Source organism: Galleria mellonella, unplaced genomic scaffold, assembly GCF_026898425.1.
Source record: "Galleria mellonella isolate WM207_F2 unplaced genomic scaffold, CSIRO_AGI_GalMel_v1 utg65, whole genome shotgun sequence".
In the NCBI taxonomy this organism is placed as follows: domain Eukaryota; kingdom Metazoa; phylum Arthropoda; class Insecta; order Lepidoptera; family Pyralidae; genus Galleria; species Galleria mellonella.
The window spans coordinates 12,655,021-12,677,020 of record NW_026442138.1 but is presented as its reverse complement, the minus strand read 5'-3'; the positions used below and the strand labels follow the sequence as shown (position 1 = coordinate 12,677,020).

At 34.5% G+C, this 22,000-nt stretch overlaps 1 protein-coding gene across 1 annotated transcript in view; it reads left to right on the top strand.

Moving 5' to 3' along the window:
- LOC113514026 (hemicentin-2) overlaps window positions 1-22,000 on the top strand; it is a 449,165-nt gene that overhangs the window by 124,184 nt on the left and 302,981 nt on the right. The window contains exon 2 of the mRNA XM_052900467.1: window positions 17,981-18,217. Within this exon, the coding sequence (XP_052756427.1) occupies window positions 18,139-18,217 (79 nt within the window). The 5' untranslated portion in view covers window positions 17,981-18,138. The remainder of the gene's footprint in view (window positions 1-17,980; window positions 18,218-22,000) is intronic.

Sequence of the window (22,000 nt, the reverse complement as noted above, 5' to 3'; positions counted from 1 at the left end):
ACTAACATACTTTGAATATAGACACAAACTAAGTTTGACAATTTCTCTGTACTGGTTCTTATGGTTGATTGGAAGAAATCCCTTCAAGGGATAAGTCCGCTTGGGAACTTTGTTATTTTCTTTGTAACCGTCTTTTTTATGTTATATATTTATCTACAAACGTACAAACGAACTATACAAATACATTTTGCTCCGCTAAAAAGTGACTTCGATATTACATAGTTATAGATATTTGTCATAGATACATTGTAAATATTTAAATTTAGAACTTTTTCTTTTTTCTTTATGCAATTTAGAAAGGCAAATAAGCTGACGGTTTACCTCATAGAAAGTGGTTACCGTCGCCTATAGACATGGATAAGTACTATGGACATAATAGTATACTGTATCGCCCATGATTTCATTTAATTTCATCAAACCAGTCATTTTATCAAATCGTCTAAAATAGTTTTTAAATAATATAACTTTTTTGCGACGATTAAATTATTTATGCTGAAGAATATATCTGCAGTACCTATACTAGAATGCACATGTTGCACACCATACTGTGATGTATATATGGAATCTCGCCTCCATGGAAAGACCACGTAACATGATAAAAAAGTCGATTTCAGAACATCCTTCTTTTATTCTGTGGTCGGTTAAAAAGACAAAATAAAGTCGCGTGCACATGCGAGTGACGCGACACGTGCGGAGGCGGGTAAATTGGAAATGTCGCGCGATACGCAGCCAGCGTTATTTGTTACGTTTGCTGCAAGTCACAGGCTAAAGCATCTGAAATAGACATATGGTATTTTAAATTTAATTTTAATGTAGACTTTGTATGGATAATAAAAAGTCGATTTCGGACTATCTTTCTTTTTCCTTTCAGCTGGTTAAAAAGACAAAATAAAGTTGCATGCACATGCGAGTGATGCGACACGTGTGGAGGCGGGTAAATTGGAAATGTCGCGCGACACGCAGCCAGCGTTATTTGTTACGTTTGCTGAAAGTCACAGGCTAATGTACTTGAAATGGAAATAAAGTATTTTCAATTAAAATTTATTTTGAATGCATAACAAAAAAATCAATTTCAAAGTTTCTTTCTTTTTCCTTTCAGCCGGTTAAAAAGACAAAATAAAGTCGCGTACACATGTGAGTAATGCGACACGTGTGGAGGCGAGTAAATTGGAAATGTTGCGCGACACGCAGCCAGCGTTATTTGATATATTTGTTGCAAGTTACAGACTAATGAACATAAAATGGCATAAGATATTTTAAATTTTATTTTATTGCAGACTTTGTATGTAAGTATATTACAAAAGTCGATTTTAAAGCATTCTTTTTTTTCCTTTTGGCCGGTAAATAATTAAGGAATGTATCCTAAAAAGAGAAATTGTCTTTAATTGTGATAAAACTAGTTATTTTAATGTAAAAGCTAAACTACTGATTTTGATAAAATTTCTATAGGACTATATATATATATATATATATATATATATATATATATATATATATATATATATATATATATATATATATATATATATATATATATATATATATATATAACCAAATTGAGAACATTCTTTTTTAAAGTCAGTGGAAAAGACAAAATAAAGTCGCGTGCACATGCGAGTGACGCGACACGTGCGGAGGCGGGTAAATTGGAAATGTCGCGCGACACGCAGCCAGCGTTATTTGTTACGTTTGCTGCAAGTCACAGACCAATGCACCTGAAATGGAAAAAAAGGTATTTTAAATTAAAATTTATATCAGTATTTGTACGAGTATGTATGCTAGTGATAAAGCTGTGTGTATCATATGAGAAGCGAGGGTCGCTTGCATATTTAATATCGTACAAAGTGCTATGATGGAATTTCAATATACAAAAATGATATTTCAACAGTTCACAGGTTACGATCACGGATATAATATTTATTTAAAAATCATTTCGACAACATCGCTTTTAACCTTTATTACTATACTTTTATATAACTATATATATGCGTGTGTATATAACTATACTAATGTTTGATTATATAATGAGAATTTAATGAAAAGAACATACATATATTTTTGATGATATCTAAAAGAGCCCGCCTGATAGCAAGGGGTAATTGTCAATTATAATGAATAGCACCATGTGTGTAATACTGTGAGACTAAGAGAATTTTATGGTAGAGGAATAGGCAGCAGCGTCCCTTTTAAAACATTATCAAAGCCCAACTGTGGTTGCCAATCCGCTTGCCAAGCATGACAATCACTAGGAAATTCCCCTTCATAGGGAAGGTCATTAATTTTGATAAAAGAAACATATGAATAATTAATATTATGTTATTAATTATAAGGATGTTTAGTACAGTTACAATATAATATGCAAAATTAACAAAAAATATTCACGTGAGCAAAGTCGCAGCGCATTGTTACTTTTAACATAATTAAGGCCAGACTTTTGTTCTTCGTTCGTTGTATATAATTAAATCTTTAACGGTGTCCGTTTATAAAAGAGACTTGTTTGTTATCTTAAACTTGATTCTCTCAGTTTTTAATGGGATCTATTTACAATAGGTCCATTATTTCTTTTTGCTGCTTTTTCTAGACTAGCTTTTTAGGGCCTAAATTCAATTTACTCATCCATAAAATATAAGGTAAAAATTCTAAATCTTTGTATTTGATTATAAATTATAGATAAAATTGTTATCTATCGGGGCTTTAATGACGTGAGTTGGGATAAAAAATAGTCTATGCCCATCGGTATACCAAATTTAATTTGAATCTGCACCGTCATGAATGCATAGTTGAGTGATAAAAATCCTAATATTTGTTTATATATTTCATGTTATACATATATGTAAAAAGTGCAAATTTATTGCTATGAAATATTAATCATCATCACCATCATCAAATTTGACAGTTATTTGATATTTTACATTTGAAGTTACCATGTGCTTTTTTAGTATCGTTTTACATATGTATAACACACATGTATTACGAGAAATTTTATGAACTTATTGTGTTCATTGTTTCCGATAATTATTTAAATTGTATAATTATTTATAATACCATTATTTAATTAATTTATTAATTATTATTTTATAAAATAATCATAAAATTTCGGACAATGGTTTGATAAGGCATGAACTATAATAGGACTTAATTGTGAGATAAACGATTATGCTTCACTATAAGTTTATAATATCATTTAGAAACATTACATAAAGTTATTTAATTATACTTGAATTTTGGAAATATATAAATATTCCAAGACTTTGGCAAATATTTTAATTTAAACTCGCTTTAGTTTTTGCCTTGTACCACCGCTTAACTTGTCGCTACAGTCCTAGAACCGAAATAGTGAAAAATATCCTTGTATTGTTTTTCTTGGCATGCTCTCCGTGGACAGAAATAGAAAATTTCAGTTCTAACTGTGAATGTGCCGTTGTACTATGCATCTCTAAAGGTGTGAGAATAAAAGAGAAATAAATAGCTAACAACAAGTGTTAGAATCAAGTAAGTTATGTATATTGTTAGCGGTATTTCTCTACGTTGTTGTCTCTATCTATCACTGGAACCGTATAAGTCGAAGAAAGACCGAGTATAGACCCTTTTTGTCCATTAGGCATGCCCTCGAATACAGCTCTGTTATTTTATTTGATTTGAAAAATTGATAAATGGTAAATTGTTCATTGTATGTTTCGTTAAGATTATTATCTTATAACAGAGTATACTGTTTCGCCCATGATACCCTCCATGCGTTGCCATTCCCGAGGACTCGGGTGTTATTCCTCTGTACTCTGTAAATTCACTGCCATATCCCACCTTTCAAACCGAAACACAGCCATGCAAACACAACTGCTTCACGGTTGAAACACGAATAAGATAGAGGTGCCAAAGCAAATGACTTTTGATTTGGCACCAAAAAAAATTTGACAAGGTCTTCCTATGGTAAAAGTAAAAGATTATTATGTAGTGTTGATGATGATGATGTGGTGATGGTGATATATATATATATATATATATATATATATATATATAAACGACTATTACGTATAACGTAGCACAGTGTATTTTATTTTTGTAAAAATAACCGTTACAAAATACTCTTGGCAACAGTGTTATTATCAATAGTAAATAGGTCTATTAAAAATTTAATTCAGTAAGTGCCACTCTATTATATTAGCGCATTCATAAAAACTAAAACCTTCTACAAACCTATTTTATAATAACTATTTCACTATTGTCGCTTTTTAAAATTGGAAATTTAGTAAAAAAGAAAATTAAAAAACAGTTCAATACATAGCCGTAGCTAAGGACGGCATTGAGGGGTAATGCCCTACCTAAAAAGGCTCAATACCCTACCTTAAAATGACAGGCCCTAAGAAAGTTATATAATAAGCAAAATAAAATAGCAAATAAATAAGCGGCTTTTTCGAAGTAGCTTAATTATGGCTTTTGCCCTACTAAAATGTTCTTTTACCCTACCTTAATCTTGGGTCTAGTTACGGCCCTGTTTCAATAGCTAAAATTTTTAGAGGAATTAGAGGTTTTAAGTTTTTATAAATAAGGGTTTTTTTTTTGTTTTTTTTTCCCAAAGATTGTTTTTTCCCCAAAGGTAATTTGTGTTATTAGAAATAGTACAGCGAACATCGGGGGTAATCATGGTATCAGAAAATAAAGATCTGAACAAAAATGGTCCTACTAAGAATCAAATCACAACCATCGTTTACGAAAATCAACTCAATGTGATAAAAAAATTGATTTATATATGATTTTTTCCTTATCTGTGGATGTGGTAAGGACTAAGGGAATTTAAGGTTGAAAAATATCAATAGTGTCCCTTTTAATACATCATCAAAACTTAACTGCGGTTTCTAAGTTGCCTGCCAGATGGCAGAATCTCCAAAGAGAGATATGATATGACGAGGAGGACATAACGATAATGGTACGATTTGCATCACTCACCCTTATGTTAGGTCGTTACTTAATATATCGCCCATTAAAAAAAATAATAGTTAAAGTAGAAAAAATTGCTCAATAATTCAACTGATCCATTTTGGAAAAAAATCTTATATTTACAATCAGATAAGTTAAAGACTTACAAAATTAGAGCTAGGCAAAAGCAATTCAGTCCTTACAAATGCCAAACGTTCACTAGTATGACCGAGAGGTAGCCATTTTTACGTCAAACCATATCTTATGGAGCGTAGCAACTCGACTCACCACGCTGCACCCACGTGAACATTTCCAAGAAATTCGAAATTATTCAAATCGGAACTTGGTATTTTCATATCATGTTTTCACATTTCGAGATATGAATAGTCTAATGTGATTATGTTGAGCTAATCGTTCATGTTATGTAGTCGTTACAACACTAGTAATTTATATATATATATATATATATATAAACAAAAATAAATTTACATAAATTTGCACACAATTAGTGACTTTTCCACAATATTGCGAACCCTTAAAGCGAAACCTATAGTATAAAAAAAAAACATGTAAATAATGCGGCTTTTTTTCATTTAAAATATTCCCAAATGCAATCAACATGAAATTCTCGATAATCGCTCACATGAAATAAATCCCAAATAATTCATTTTATGAAAAATAAATGGAGCGTAAATAACGCAATTACGTGAATAAAACGTAAATAAAAGCGGGTACGTAAGCGGAGAGCCTCAGGGTGGGGCTCTGGTGTCAGGTCGTTCTAATTTATTTTCTGGTCATGCTATTAGGTAGTTAAGGGTAGGTAGATTATTTCATTTTATCTCATTAAACGACTTCCGAACGAAGGAGGCTCTCGATTTATATAAATAATTTTTTTGTGTTTTGCCTATTTGTAGTTATGTTACGCAATAGCGTCGCCAATTCAGAGTCGATTTTCACAAATCGTTACAAAGCAAAATTTGTGCTTGTAATATTTGTTTTAAATTCAAACATTTTTAGAGTTAATTTGCATTTTTACTTGTTTAGGGATACTGTTAGTAAAACTTAAATAAAATTTGGAACTTTGCTATTTTTAGATAAATCTCTTTTTTACAATTACTTAAATAATATTTTAATTAAAAATTCGACAGACCTGATTAAAAAGAAAGCTTGAGAAAACGTAGGATTACTTAATTATATTATAAAAATTATGAGAAACTGAGTTTGTTTCCCATGTTTTATTTAGGGTGGAAAGGGACATAGGTTACTTTTATATCCCGGTCGATCAATGTACGCCAGTTTTGCGAAGTCATCAGTAAAATATGATAGGACTATAAAAGATCGAATTCAATTTGACTACTGATTTATTTTCTAATTATCAGTAATTATTTGAGAATATGTTATATATATATGTTATATATATAGTTTGAGAATCACCTATCCGTGTTACTGATCAGTCTTACCAATTATTTTTTAATGTAGCCGGAAAGCAATTACACTGTCCGCTCCCGTTGTAACTCGGACCACACGCGCTCCTTAAAACATCTGATCCATTTCCCCAAGTTCCCCGGAGCGAAATAAATAAAATAAATTTGATTTTTCCAATCGAAATTAATAGAGACCGAATGCTTTCTAGTAATAAGAGGGAAATTGCCGTGTAATCAGTTAAAATTGTCACCATCTGCGAAAATTGCCGCGAACACAAAATTGTACGTTCGCGGTTCGTTAGTTAAGAATATTGGTTCATTGTCAGTTATCAGATTCATTATTTCGACTAGAATCAACGGTCATATTAATTCCTGACGCCTTTAGGGTTAATAACGTTAACTTATAGATTTTTCCCTTGCATGGCTTATGGTTTCTCTGTTTCGATAGAATTTGATAATATACCTAGTTTTTTTTTAATGGACATAAATGAAATGATGACCCCGCCTGTGCTATCGGTATACACCGCCGGGGCACCAGTGAGGGATGATAGGTGAAGATGAAAAAGCAAGTCAGTTAGCCCATCGTGAGGAATTCAACGATAAATTAGTGACGATGGTTTCCAGGGGAAACCGCGTGGAGGTCGACCTGATAGGGTGTATTGATAGCAATGGGGTCTAACCTCACCATTACTAATAATCCTTTTCCCCCAATATACCTAATTTATATAAACGTTTTGACTCAGTTTATGGAATGAACTCCCTGCCGAGGTTTTCCCAAGCGACTACTGCATGGGGGTCTTCAAAAAAAGGGTTTTTTTTTTTTTTTACAACACAGGGGGCAAACGAGCATGCGGCTCACCTGATGGTAAGTGACTACCGCCGCCAAAAGAGGTTTCTTCAGGGTCGGCACCGTGCGCGTAATACCTCTGATATTGCAGGTGTTCATAGGCTACGGTAATCATTTACCATCACGTGGGCCATATGTTTATTTGCCACCTCGGTGGTATAAAAAAAAAGGTTACAGGGCTAATGTAGCGCTATCATGCCTCTATTTCCGAGTAATACAAAAAAACATTACCTCGCTACAGTGTGCAGTCGGTAAATGTATCAAATAAAGACACGTTCCGTGTTTTATGCAAAAACCCTCAGTATAGGGCCCCAATTTGTCGGATTTGTTTGTAGGATTATTGGTATATATTCTTTATTGCACTTGAAAAACAAAAGATACAGCGATTAGTAGAAGAAGTAATAGAAGAATTTCTACTCTGATCAATACGAGCTGCTGAATTTAATCACCGTATAACCCACCACAGGTTAAAGTTTGATCCTAACCATCTGGATGAGTGACGGTTCTCCACCTTGGGTTTCTTCCACGCTCAACTAAATTATGAAACCAACACCCAGCAGCAATACTTCCAAACAGGTACCACATTGGAACCTACAGTAAAAGCACATATTTCTTCTTAAAAGACCGGCATGTGCAGAGACAAGCAAACAAATTGCAGGTGTGTTTTTTTTCATACAACTTAGAATGGCAAACAAGCTGACGGTCCACCTGGTGGAAAGTGGTAACCGTCGCCTATAGACATGAGCAGTACCATGGACATAACAGAGTGTACTGTTTCGCCCATAGTACCCCCCATGCGTTGACATTCCTGAGGACTCAGGTGTTATTCCTCTGTACCCAGTAAATTCACCCATATCCCACCCTTCAAACCAAAATACAGGCATGCAAACACAACTACTTCACGGTTCAACGGTTGTTTTAAGAGAGATAGATAGATAGATAAACACTTTATTTGAGCCATTAATGACACGCGTAAATTAAAAAATGAGTTTATACAATCAAATTAATTACACTTTGAGGGACGCTGCTGCCCATCCCTCGTCCAAGTTATCTTCACACCAAATTAAATGGAAACCTATCCAGTATATTGCTGTCACTTTAAATTCAATTAAACATAAATTAAATGTTTTGTATAAATTACTTGATTAATATTGTCTAGATGGAGTATCTTTCTACAACCGCTTCGCTATAAACTGCCCAACTTCTTTATTATTCTGTGAGTGAATACTACATTCTAAATCAAATCATCTTTATTCAAACAGACTTGTTTACAATCACTTTTAAATCGTCATTTTTTTTAAATCAATAGCAGTAGCAGAGTTCGAAAAGTTGTTATCTGTTGAGAAGAGCCCGCAAGAAACTCAACAGTTACTCTTTTAAATCTCTGTTAACATTATGTGTATTTATTTAAATGTATTGTACTATGTCTAAAATTATATGGTCGTTAGAAAGCCCGTGCATGATCGACTAACACCATGCACATTTGTCATTCAAGTAATCGTTTAGTGTGTAATAGGCTTTGTTCAACAAGTGTTTTTTAATAACAGTTTTAAACTTATTAAAAGGTAGTTCCCAAATAACATTCGGTATCTTATTATACTCGTAACGTTTAATGCCCATTCTCATAAAAGACCTAATAACTTTTTCTAAATAGCAAGTTTATATTTGTACCTAGTGTTAAGATTGTTGAGATTGCTGTTCTTAAGAAACAGTTGAAGAAGAAGGGAGAATATTAAAGTTATTACTTGTAATACAGAGAAACGGCGTACTTTGTTTTATTACGTGTCAATTTCAATAGCTATTATTCGAGACGTTTTTAGCTTAGATTACATAGATAGAATGTCTCTATACAAATGCTTCGAAGAAAGCGGGTCAACTTTTTCATACAGCTTTGCGTAATAAATATTTATGAGTGGGAGGAAAGGGATTGTTGGTAACGGAGACTGAGAATCCCATTGCTAGCAATATACCCCAACCAGGTTGACCTCCTCGCGGTTATCCCTGGAAACTATCATGTTTAATCCCTGATGAATTCATCATGATGGGCTAACTGGCCTGTTTTCATTCTCATCTATCACCCTTCACTGGTGCTCCGTTAGCGCAGGCGGGGTTACCATACTATTTTCACCCATTAAAAAAAATTATGAGTATTTCCTTTATAACATCCATATTCTTTTCATATTTGTGTTTCATGATGTTTGCATCTTTTTAATGTGTAAAAACTTATTTTATTTATTAAATAATTAATTATAGATTCGGCAAGTTACATTATGTACGTAAGTCTAAAGAACACTGACAAAAAAACAAGTCAGCTAATTTGACAATTAGCTGACAAAAAATTTAACCGTTTTTGAGACTCGATGCTCTATCTATATAATCTAATGTTTTTGAATGCTGTGTGCATTCCATCTAAAAGCATGTCATCTAGATGGGTAATAAACGAGACGCTCAATGTAACCATTATAATCTCAGACTGCTAATAACAGTATCTTGTTAATTTCATTCGTTTGATTCTGAAAGACGACTTCTCAGTCTAATTTAATCAATTTAGACAATTAGTAAGAAATTACACGTAGCTCAACCCGAAATTCTTGTCAATCAAAAGCCCTTAATTCTAACAGCGATTTAATTTGTATTAAAAAGAAATACTATTTTTTTTTACTTTTTTTCTATCCACCACCTAATACGTATGGTTATGACAAGTAGGGAAACCAATGACTATTTCTAGATGGCATACATATGCTAGTTTTTATGTTAGACCTTTACAAATGCAACAGTCAAAACTGCATCCAATTCGGTTTCATCACCAGTTTATAATTTTTTTTTACAACACAGGGGGCAAACGAGCATGCGGCTCACCTGATGGTGACTACCGCCGCCCATGATCACTCACAACACTAACGGCATTGCAAGAGAATAATGTTGTATAAAAAAAATTGTACTGCTCAACTAACAGTGGATATAGTTGGCTGTATTCTTTACGTTATTGTTATGGGATTTATCATAGGATTGAAAACACAGTACCCCTCCCCCATAGACATGGGGGAGGGGGGTATTGTGTTTTTAATCCCATGATGTGAATGTGGTCTGATAGGTATTATTGCTTAGTAAGCAATAATACCTATTAGACCACATTGACTTGGTCCTCACGGAAAATGTCATGATGACCTATATTGGTACCCCACTATTAGCAAAGCAGATACACTATTCCGTATTCATCCATTGAAAAAAAAATGTAAGACTGTGGAAGGAATTATAAAAATAGTAGTAGAATGTACATATCTCAGACACATTTCAAACTAAAATCAAATTGAACGCAAGACCCAAAATTTGCATCAGTAAACACTCATTCCGATACCGGAAAATACAGGTACCGATACCGGAAATTGGTTTACCGCAGACCGCCGAACGGAATGACAATATAAATGCTATTTACGACTTGTATTCCATGTGGTATCTTAATTTCCATTCACACGAGTGGTACTTATGTCTCTATGTATTTCAAAACTGATCTTGTATTTGTTGGCATATTTAAGACTATTTTCCAGGGGTGCTTGACCTCTTAAATATAATATATTATGTACTTTTATAAATAATATTGTATCTATAGTTATAAGTTTCGCTTGCATTTTGAGATTGGTACCAGAAAATTCTGGATTAGGCACGCCTCTCCCCTACCTCTTTAATACCTCTAAGACACAAGCTTGCGCGTTCACCGCTAAGAAAACCCCATTTGCTATGGCCCCAGAGTTTCAAGGCACGTCTCTTAACATCTCTAAAAGCATTGGGATTCTTGGTGTCGACTTCTCTAGTGACGTACAGTTCCGTGGCCACTTCGAAGATAAAGTGAAGCTGGTATCCAAAAAACTCGGTGTGCTCATTAGAGTGAAGCATTACTTCACGCTAGATCAGCGATTAATGCTTTATTAATCGCAAATCCGGCCCCGTATGGAGTATTGCTGTCATTTATGGGCGGGAGCACCAAGATACCAGCTTGAACCCTTCGACTCAGTGCAACGACGAGCTATAAGAATTGTCGATGATACCAGGCTTGCAAGCGGTATCGAACCCTTAAGTATTAGGAGAGATTTTGCCTCACTCTGCGTGTTCTACCGCTTGTACAACGGATTGTGCTCAGAGGAATTATTCAATATGATGCCTGCGGCCACTTTCTATCATCGTACGGCTCGCCATCGACAGGGAGTTCACCCTCATACCTTACAGCCTAAATGGTCGCGTACAACGCGGTTTCAGAGATGTTTTCTTCCACGAACACTCAGGTTATGGAATGAGCTCCCTGCCGAGGTTATCCCAAGAGACTACAGCATGGGGTTCTTCAAAAGGGGGGTAAAGAGGTTTCTTCAGGGTCGGCAACGCGCGCGTAATACCTTGCTCTGGTGATCATGTAATGAGAGTAAGTAATCAGTGGGAGATAGATGAGTAAGTAGTCAAGTCAGTTAACTTCATCGCGATTGATTTAATAGTCATAATTCAGACTCATTATGTGAGTGAAGGAGGCTCAAAAGTTTTTGGCACTTTTTGACCCATTTAATGTTCAGAAGTATTTTGAAGAACACTGACCTAAAGAATGCTAATAATATACACTCCACCCAGTATAGATCGATAGGTATTTGAATATTGTAACCGGCAAGTAAAGGAGTCTGAAAAGTTTTTGTCACTTATTGACCCATGTAATATTCTGTTTCATTAGTAGAGCATGGCTCTAAAAGGGAGCTATTGATATCGTGTTCACCCAATGTAGGTCAATAGGTATTACAAAATTCTATCAGTTAAGTAATTGTATTATTTATAAAGGGGAATTTAAATATTTAAGCTCAAAAGTTTTTGGCACTTTTTGACCCAAGTAATGTTTAATTTCATTTGTGAAACACTGCCCTAAAAGGATGCTAACAAATTTCGATTTCACCCTGTATAGGCAGATAGGTATTTCAAAATTGTATCCGCTAAGTAACGGTATTGTTAATAAAGGGAGATCGTAATTGGGGCGCGTTTAGAAATTATTGTTCCGTGCCAATTGGAATTCTCTTTGTTTACGTCATTTCATTAGGTGCCCTCGAACCCTGTTTGGGAGTACCGGTAGCCATAAATAAAAAACCTTTTAATTTTATTTAAAATAAAAGTAAAACGGATTTATACTTTAATATTTAATCAGTTGAATGATGTTGAATTAGATTTGCTGTGAAGTTCCTTCATAGAATGGGCCACCCCTTCCTTTCCAGTGGGTATCGTAAGAGGCAACTAAGGGCACTTATAGGTCAAAAGATGGGGAGCAGCGTCCCTTTAAAAGTATCATCAAAGCCTAATTGCGTTTGCTAATTAAGGCTAATTAATAATGGCAGGCACCAATCGTGGCAACTACTGGCGTAATTCCCCAATTGGGATGACCTATGTTCAGCAGTGGACAGTTAATAGCTCATATAATAATTTAATCAAATAAAGTAAAACTTTTTTTTTTGTATTCTGTACAATAAAAAATTGAAATAAAGATTTATTTTTTTTATATTTAGGTTTCAACAACTTATGGAAGTTTCACTGTCTTGAACAAACCTCTTACCATTAAATAAAATAATAATAATCTTATATATAAAATTCTCGTGTCACGGTGTTTGTTACCAAACTCCTCCGAAACGGCTTTACCGATTTTCATGAAATTTTGTGTGCATATTGGGTAGGTCTGAGAATCGGCCGACATCTATTTTTCATACCCCTCAATGATAAAGGTGACCTACCCCTAAATATTTTTTTTTATATTTTTGACAAATTTTTTTATTTTTATTATAATTTAGCATTGAAAAATACATATAAATTTAAATTTTCACGCTTTTAAGATCAACCCCTGTCTTTTAATTGCGATTTTTATATACCGCAATATGGTTGCATGACGGCAATCGAATATAATAATTGTAGTAGGATTAATTTTCATGTATAGTTCTCGAAATGATGTATATGGTAAAACAACGTATATCGAGTCAGCTAGTTTATTTGTATAAATACCTATTGTCAAAATATTAAGATCTATTTAACTAGTGTTATGAAGTCATATATTTAGCTACATTGCTTATTGCGCCTTGTACATTAATACTGCATGAAAAATAAATGGGAGGTAATAGTAGAATTGCTTAATTTATAACATCCTTACTAATATATTAAATGTAAAAGTGAGTTTGTTTCTTTGTGTTTTTGTTTTATAACACAGAGGGTAGGCACTTACAATTAGGTGCGTCGTATGCTCTTTTTTTTATACAACTTAGAATGGCAAACAAGCTGACGGCTCACCTGATGGAAAGTGGTAACCGTCGCCTATAGACATGAGCAGTAGCATGGACATAATAGAGTATACTGTTTCGCCCATGATACCCCCCATGTGTTGCCATTCCTGAGGACTCAGGTGTTATTCCTCTGTACCCAGTAAATTCACGCCATATCCTACCCTTCAAACCGAAACACAGCCATACAAACACAACTGCTTCACGGTTGAAACACGAATGGAACAGAGGTACCCAAGCAATCGACTTTTGTACAAAGTCTCCCTCTGGTAAACTGCTCACCTGATGGTAAGTGACTACCACCGCCCATGATCACCCTCAACACCTGAGGCATTGCATTTGTTTGTTACCATATAGCACCTTAACGGTTTAACCAGTTACTATTAAATTTGGTATACACATACTATATGCAAAGGAGAACTATATACGAGCTAATTTTTATCTAGGTCAGTAAATATATGATCATGCGCTTCTGGTCATGCAGACAAAGTCATGGGAGAAGCTAGTGATATATGTAATTTATATTAAAAGTGATATTCCAAACCAATTCCTAGATCAATATACAAAATACAGACGTAACATCGCTGTGAATTTTTTTTTATAGGTGAAAATGGTATGGTAACCCCGCCTGCGCTAACGGGATACGCTGGCGGAGCACCAGTGAAGGGTGATAGATGAGAATGAAAACAGGCCAGTTAGCCCATCATGATGAATTCATCAGGAATTAACCATGATAGTTACAAGGGAGAATCGCGAGGAGGTCGACCTGGTTGGGTATATTGCTAGCAATGGGATTCTCAGTCTCCATTACTAACGATCCCTTTCCCCCCAATGGCGCTGTGAATTTCATGCTGTTGTTTATGTATGTAGGCGGCGATTTTCACTATCCATCAGGCAGACTGTCAGCTTGTTTTTCAATTCATTTTGCATAAGAAAAAGAACATTAAAATAACAATAAATTTATCCGTATTCAATACAAAAAAATGTCATTAACCTTGTTTGCCATTCTAAGTTATATAAAAAAAAAAAAAAAAAAAAAAAAGTTAGTCTTAACTACTTGATAAATTTAGTAACTTTTTCAATATATTTGCATGAAAGAGACACGTTAGTATACGGTGCCTGAGTAAATGTAGCAAATAAAATATATACTCTTAGTTCTGTTTTTAACTTTTTTATATACAACTTAGAATGGCAAACAAGCTGACGGCTCACCTGATGCAAAGTGGTAACCGTCGCCTATAGACATGAGCAGTACTATAGACATAACAGAGTATACTGTTTCATGATACCTTCCACGCGTTGCCATTCCTCTGTATCCTGTAAATTCCCTGCCATATCCCACCCTTCAAACCGAAACACAACCATGTAAACACAACTGCTTCACGGTAGAAACACGAAAGGGTCAGAGGTGTCCAAGCAAGGGTTCTTCAAAACAACAATAAAGAAGTTTCTTCAGGGTAGGTAACGCGCGCGTAATACTCCTGGTATTGCAAGCATTCATAAGCTACGGTAACCGCTTACTATTAGGTGGGCCGTATGCTTGTTTGCCACTTCAGTGGTATAAAAAAACCATTAGACGGGCTGAATGTTTGTTTGCCACTTTTGTGCTATAAAAAATATGTGAAAATCAAAGTTTCGTGCCTCCGGACAATTTTTTTAATTTTTTATACGACTAATGGCAAAAAAGCGTACGGCCCACCTGATGGAAAGCGGTTATGTAGCCAAACTGTTTATAATTATATTTCTCTATCCAAAGGTTGCCAAGGAGAGATCGCTTTTAGCGATAACACTGTCCATTGTTTTGTCAGTGTTCTAATCTATTCTTGAAATTTTTCTTAATAAATTTACTATTGTAATCTTATGGAGAAAATAATAAAGAATATCTATCTATCTTTACCAACATTTATTAATTGATTTATTCATTTTTTTTTATTTCTACAGTTTTAGTTTTCGCAAGCAATACCGAGTCATATAGTTAGCAGCTAATAAAGCGAATGGACCCCAAATCGTTAGAAAACCCAATTAACCTGAAGATACAGTAAGCTTCGCTCACCGTCCTTTAAGGCTTTGTAAGAACCTAAATTATGTTTTAATGGCAGTAATAATTTAACGGGCTATGAAACGCTACCTTAACAGCCCTTTCGTATGTACTAGCTTAGAACTCTGGTTTCACTTCATTCTAAGTTGTATAAAAAAAAACTTATATATATTCTTTATTGTACTTGTAAGTTACATATAAAATAATGTATTTATAAATGTTGTGAGCAAGGGTGGACTTATCTCTGACAGAGATCTCTTCCAGTCAACGCAGTACAGTAAGAAAGCATTTCGTTAGCGGGCAGCTGAAGTGCTACAACTATTAATACATAAATTACATGTTTATTAAAATTAGATGTATCTTATCGCTAGGTATATATTTTTCTTCAATAGTTGATAATAGAATAGTAACCTTGTTTACGCTATCAGGGTTCGCTGGCGGGGCACCAGTGAGAGATGATAGGTGAGGATAGAAAGGCAGGTCAGTTAGCCCATCGTGACAAAATCCACTAGAATTAACCACGATGGTTTCCAGGGGAACTGCGTGGAGGTCGACCTGATAGGGTGTATTGCTAGCAATGAGTCAATTAGACCCCATTGCTAACAATCCTTTTCCCCCCGCTAGGCATATTAGGGCTAGACAGAGAGATATTATCAAAATATCTACTTATTCGTTCTACATTTTTTTTTATACAACTTAGAATGGCAAACATGCTTACGGCCCACCTGATGGAAAGTGGTAACCGTCGCCTATAAGCATGAGCAGTACCATGGACATAACAGAGTATACTGTTTCGCCCATGATACTCCCCAGAATTACAAATACATTTGTATACTTATTTATACAATATATAAATATAGATTACGTCAAATTCAAAGTAATATTTTAATGTAATTTTATTGTTAAATCTTTCGAAGTACAATGTAACTTACATGTAATTTGATCGAGAAAGCTTGACTAGTTTCGGGACCGTTCGGAACCCTTAGTCTTGAGGGGCTAGGACGAAAACGCGAGCTGTAGGTGTTCCCGCCACTGTCACCGATACGAATAAACATGTCATTTTTTATTACTTTCCAAAAATCAAATAGGAAAGTAATTTAATTTCCTTAAGTTACCATTTATTCACTTAAGGAAAATTACGTAGCCTGAAAAAGATCCATCCGTGAACAGATTTAGCTAAATTCAAAAGAATATGTATGTCCTTTCAGTTGTTTTTCTTGATCATACGAAAAGAGCAGAGCTTATGAGCTTTGACGAGTTGTGAAAGGAATCGTCAACCACCGACAATTTATATTTCCTTTACAATCTCACAATTCCAATTGGCAACGAAGAACTTACAATCTCGGATTCCTTGACCCTGGTTTTTAAAATAAAATTGAGACCACAAAATAATCTCACAGACGCTTACGTTACAGCTCACTAACAATTCGCATTTCGCATTTGAAATTGGAATTCTAGCACGAACCGCATTTCATTTGACGCGGCAAACGTTGCACGTACACGCGTTCGAAAATTGAAATTCGAATTTTGGAATCTGACAACGACAAGCCTCATTGTGTTTTGCTTTCTACTCGTGTCAACTTGTAAATTATTTATGGTTTTGAAATTCGAACAATTATTTGGAATGTTTGATTTAGAAGTTATATTAATAGACAGTCAAAGCAAAATATGAATTTAAAAAAATAAACTAATGAATCATTGCTATTATTAATTAATATTAAGCATTATTGTTACACTTCTTTGTTGTTTTATGAATGGGAAAGTTGTAGTTTAGTAGTGTAGCATAAATTATTATGTATACTATTTATATCGTATGTTACAGTATGTCTGCTTACAACAAAATAGCGTTTTTTTTTACAGATACTTGAATAGGTGGTTAGTTCAAATCCGGTTCGAAGGATCATGAAAATAGGTTCAGCATGATGAATATAAATCTGTTTAATATTAAATAAATATAATGAATGAAAGGTTGAAGAAAAAGTTATAATGTATACGATATGACAGATGAAAAAAAAAAAGATGTAGACAGATATCCTTCATAGGCACTCGCAGGCCATAGACAACTAAGCGAGTGCCAGTGTAGTTTGTCGCCACAACACTACGCTGATCAGGATTTTCCTTTCTTTTACTGGTTCACGTACAATATGCTTAGTACACTTAATCTTACAACATCCCCAGGATATCGGAAAACACGATAAGATGGTAGGATTCCTGTCACCATACGGATATGTCAAATATCATAACTTAGTTATTACGCCCGTGTAATACAAACTAGCAACACTTTGTATAGCTTTTTTTTTATTAAAATACTAAAAAATCAAATCCGTTCTTTTTATAATATTAGTTTAGATTTTTAGATGAACACTTAATTAATATAACTGTCTATAATTCTAATAATAATTTTCTATTTAAAATAAATTTAAAATAAATGATATATATATGAAATAAATGGTAATTATTTTTGTTTCAGATGCTCAAACTACTGGTACAACGAAAATAAATAGCGTATAAAAAAATGTCCATTCCATTTTGAATAATTGTGATGTGCGCGTGTCGGACGCTAATGTAACACGTGATAGTGCAGTGTTAGGTGATGTGATAAGTGATGGTTGAGTGATAGAGGTCATCATGCTGCCGGCGCTGTGTCGGCTGCTGGCGGCGGCGGCGCTGCTCGGTGCTACGTTATTCGCTATGGCAGCTAAAAATGGTGAGTCTTGTTGGATTTTATTTTTTAATTACTCATTTTAATTTTTACGATTTATTTGTTTATTATTTTATTTCATGTTATTACGTGTCGGACGCTAATATGTCCCGTGATAGTGCAGTGATAGGTGATGTGATAAACTGTGCTATGGTTGAGTGATATATGCCATCATGCTGCAGATACTCTCTCGGCTGCTGTACACTAAAATGGTCACTTTTATGATCTTCACGAATCTTTATCTTGTTTTATTGTTCATTTTTTACTAGAGTACTGCCTTAGTTTCTCAAAGATATTAATTGTATGTACAAATATTCTATAAAATATCTAAATAAGTGAAAACCAAATTAGAATCCGTTACGTGGTGATGAGAGATTTCCTATTCAATCTGAAATCACATTGGGGAGTAGATGGACAAAATCAGTCTGTAATCCAACCGCGCGTCGAGCTGATCAAGTTCCGCTTAGATCACGAATAAATTTCCGCCAGTTGTGAATTATTCAATCAGCCGCGATCTCCGCGCAACACATAGTGATACCTTAAGCAAATCAATAAAAGTGTTGGATAATTTGAAGACGGAACAAGAACGGAACAAAAGACCTACACGCGGGGACTATGCGAACCAGGTTTGTCCTTCACCCTTCTTTTTATCCAACAGATGGAATTATGAATAAGAGAAGATGGAACTATGACGTCATTGATTTTTTTTGCCATTTTCGAAGATTCAAGTGTTATTCCTCTATACTTCGTAATTTCGGTATTGTATCTTATTTTTACTTCCGCACGCACAGCTGCTTTATGGCAGAAACACGAGAGCAACAAAGGGGCCCGTGCAAATTACTATTGTGCAAAGACTGCCTCTGGAAAACGTTTACTTAAACGTTTTGGTAAATATTTAATGTGCCATTTAACTAACAGTAAGCACCCATACAAATTACACTAGCTATTTGTAAATATGTGTAACATACATACATCTTGACTATACTTGTGTGGACCTGATAAGTGAAGGTCTTGATAATTACAGAGACAGTATGTCTACTTTTTTTTTATACAACTTAGAATGACACACAAGGTGACGGCCCACCTGATGGAAAATGGTAACCGTCGCCTAATGATATGAGCAGTACCATGGACATAACAGAGTATACTGTTTCGCCCATGATACCTCCCATGCGTTGCCATTCCTGAGGACTTAGATGTCCTCTGTACCCAGTAAATTCACGCCATAACCCACCCTTCAATTTGAAACACAGCTATGCAAAGACAACTGCTTCACGGTTGAAATACGAATGGGACAGAGGTACCCAAGCAATCGACGATCAAGAGATGAAGAGATTTGCTGAAAATTGTAGTGAGTGACAAGAGCTCCACTGACAAGAGCACAGTTCTTAAATCCTACTGATGGTACATAAATAAAGAGCCTCAAACTTCTTACTAAATGGTAAATTGGTAATCCTGATCAGGAAGGTAAATTTTTCTTCACAAATTTGGCTAACTAAAGGGAACAAAGATCTGCAACCAATTTATTGATATGTCAATTAGAAGAGCAGCAATATTAGTGCGGTTTTTTCCGCAGTGCGTATATCTTCATATATTGCCATAAATTACGGAATTTTGCGGAAAACCACGCAGTTAAAATTTACAGTATAGATGGGCACTAACAGTACCGATAAGCTCTATCGATAGATCGTGTGTTAAATTTTGGCAGTTGTAAACAATTTTAGCTAATAAACAAGTTTCACTCAGTAATGAAGAAGTTTCGTGTGCCTTTGTAGGCGTCATGCCTTCAACAGTAGTAAAGGTGCTATTGGACATGTGTAGTTGTATCTTGTGCCGTGGTAGTTGGTTGTTACAGGATCTTCTCGTCCTCGTTGCTGCTATCCTCTGAATAGTGCAAGTCATTAAAAGAGTTGCAAGTCATGAAATACTTGCAACGAAATAAATCATTGTAGTCATAAAAATGTAAACTTCAAAAGGCCATGTAAACAACAATTTAATGTCAACGACGACCTGCGATAACCAGGCGAAACACACTAAACCGATGTTTTGTGACTCATTACACACAGATAGGAGAAACTCGAGGGAGAGTTACGAGCGAAAATCAATGTAACAGCAATGACAATAAGATACAATATCGTCCGCGAATACACAATCAAATAGTATTTTATTGTGAATCCCACCCGAGACAGTCACCATAAAATCTCGAAGCTTCTTAGTACTGCTCTTTAATTCAGCTCATGGATTTGCAAACTTCCACAGAGGCGAATCGTTATGGCGTTTGCAAAATGAAAAGGTTTTGTTTTATAGTTTTTCGATAACGCCAGTGTACAGCACTCGCCCTGGACATTCGGGACAAATTCGGTCGATTTTAAGGTATTGCACGCCATTGTATTTGTAGTACGTGCTCCGGAATTGTACGGATTTAATGAAGATAAGAGTTTTATTTGGAAACGTATTCGATAAAAGTCAACGGTATTATCGAATTTTACATTTCCGATCGGCCGTTTCGTTAATAAATGTAGGTACGCTGTTTATTTTTTTTTTTGTTACATTTTCTTTTTTCGTTGCCCAAATTGAGTCTATTTATTGATTGTAAAACGTACTAATTTTACGTATTCATTGGTATTAAAAATGTGTATTATTTTGATTTATTTATTTAAATAACTTTGTTGAAAGAAAGGCGGACATAATGCTAGTAGCATCCTCTACCAGTCAACCTTTTATCCTAAACAGTGAATCATGTAGTACTTTATTATTATCATTATTAAGGTTTAGAAAATGTGCATGTTTTAGAAATTTTACTAAACTAAAGTAGAATTAAACTATTTAGGTATACTTAATCCACAAATATAGACATTTTTAGAAGAGTAAAAGTTTTCACTCTTATCCCTTCTTATAAGAACAACTAACATAACTAACTAATAACAACATATAAAACCGAAGGAAGTTGGGGATAGTGAGAATTCTCACTCAAAACTAGGTTTTTTTCGTCTAGTGAAAAACTTTTACACGTGTTAGTGCAAGACTTAGATTAATTATTGTGTGTTGTAACAATGTATAATAGTTGTTTTTCTCAGACAAGAGCTTTTTCTCATTAATTTCCATATAATATGAACTAGATTATTATAATTAACATTTATCATCATCATCATCATCTCAGCCCTGATCTGTCCGTTGCTGAACATAAACTCCAATGAGGAACGGTTTTAAGGTATTTGCGTCCACTGACTTTCTGCAATGCATTCGAGGTCGTTATTCCATCTAGTGGAATCCATTCTTTCCCATCGATTGTTAGGTTTTCGAGCTATGTGACCAGTCCATTGTCACTTCAGCATGCTTATCCTTCGGGCTGTGTAAGTCACTTTGGTTTTTTTTTTTTGTAAAAAACCTCATTTCGCATTCTGTCACGCAAAGAAACTCCGAGCATAGCCCTCTCCATAGCCCGCTGACTAATTTGAAGCTTTTATAGACGGGTAACAAATAGATAAAAGACAATATTATTATAATGAATTAGTTTTACTCACGTAATAAGAATAATTTAAAAGTAAAAAAAAAAATATTATAAATGTGAAAGCGTGTAAAGACGTTTGTATACTTATAACTCAATCACGCTTATACGGCTCAACAGATTTCAATGAAATTGGGTACATCGGTATATTTTAAATATAATTTATCTATGTTATTATCTATACTATATATTTTTTCTTGATATTTGTATATTATATAAACTCATTATTATATTAATTTACGCGTACAATGCCGCAAGAAACAGCTAGTAATAATATAAAA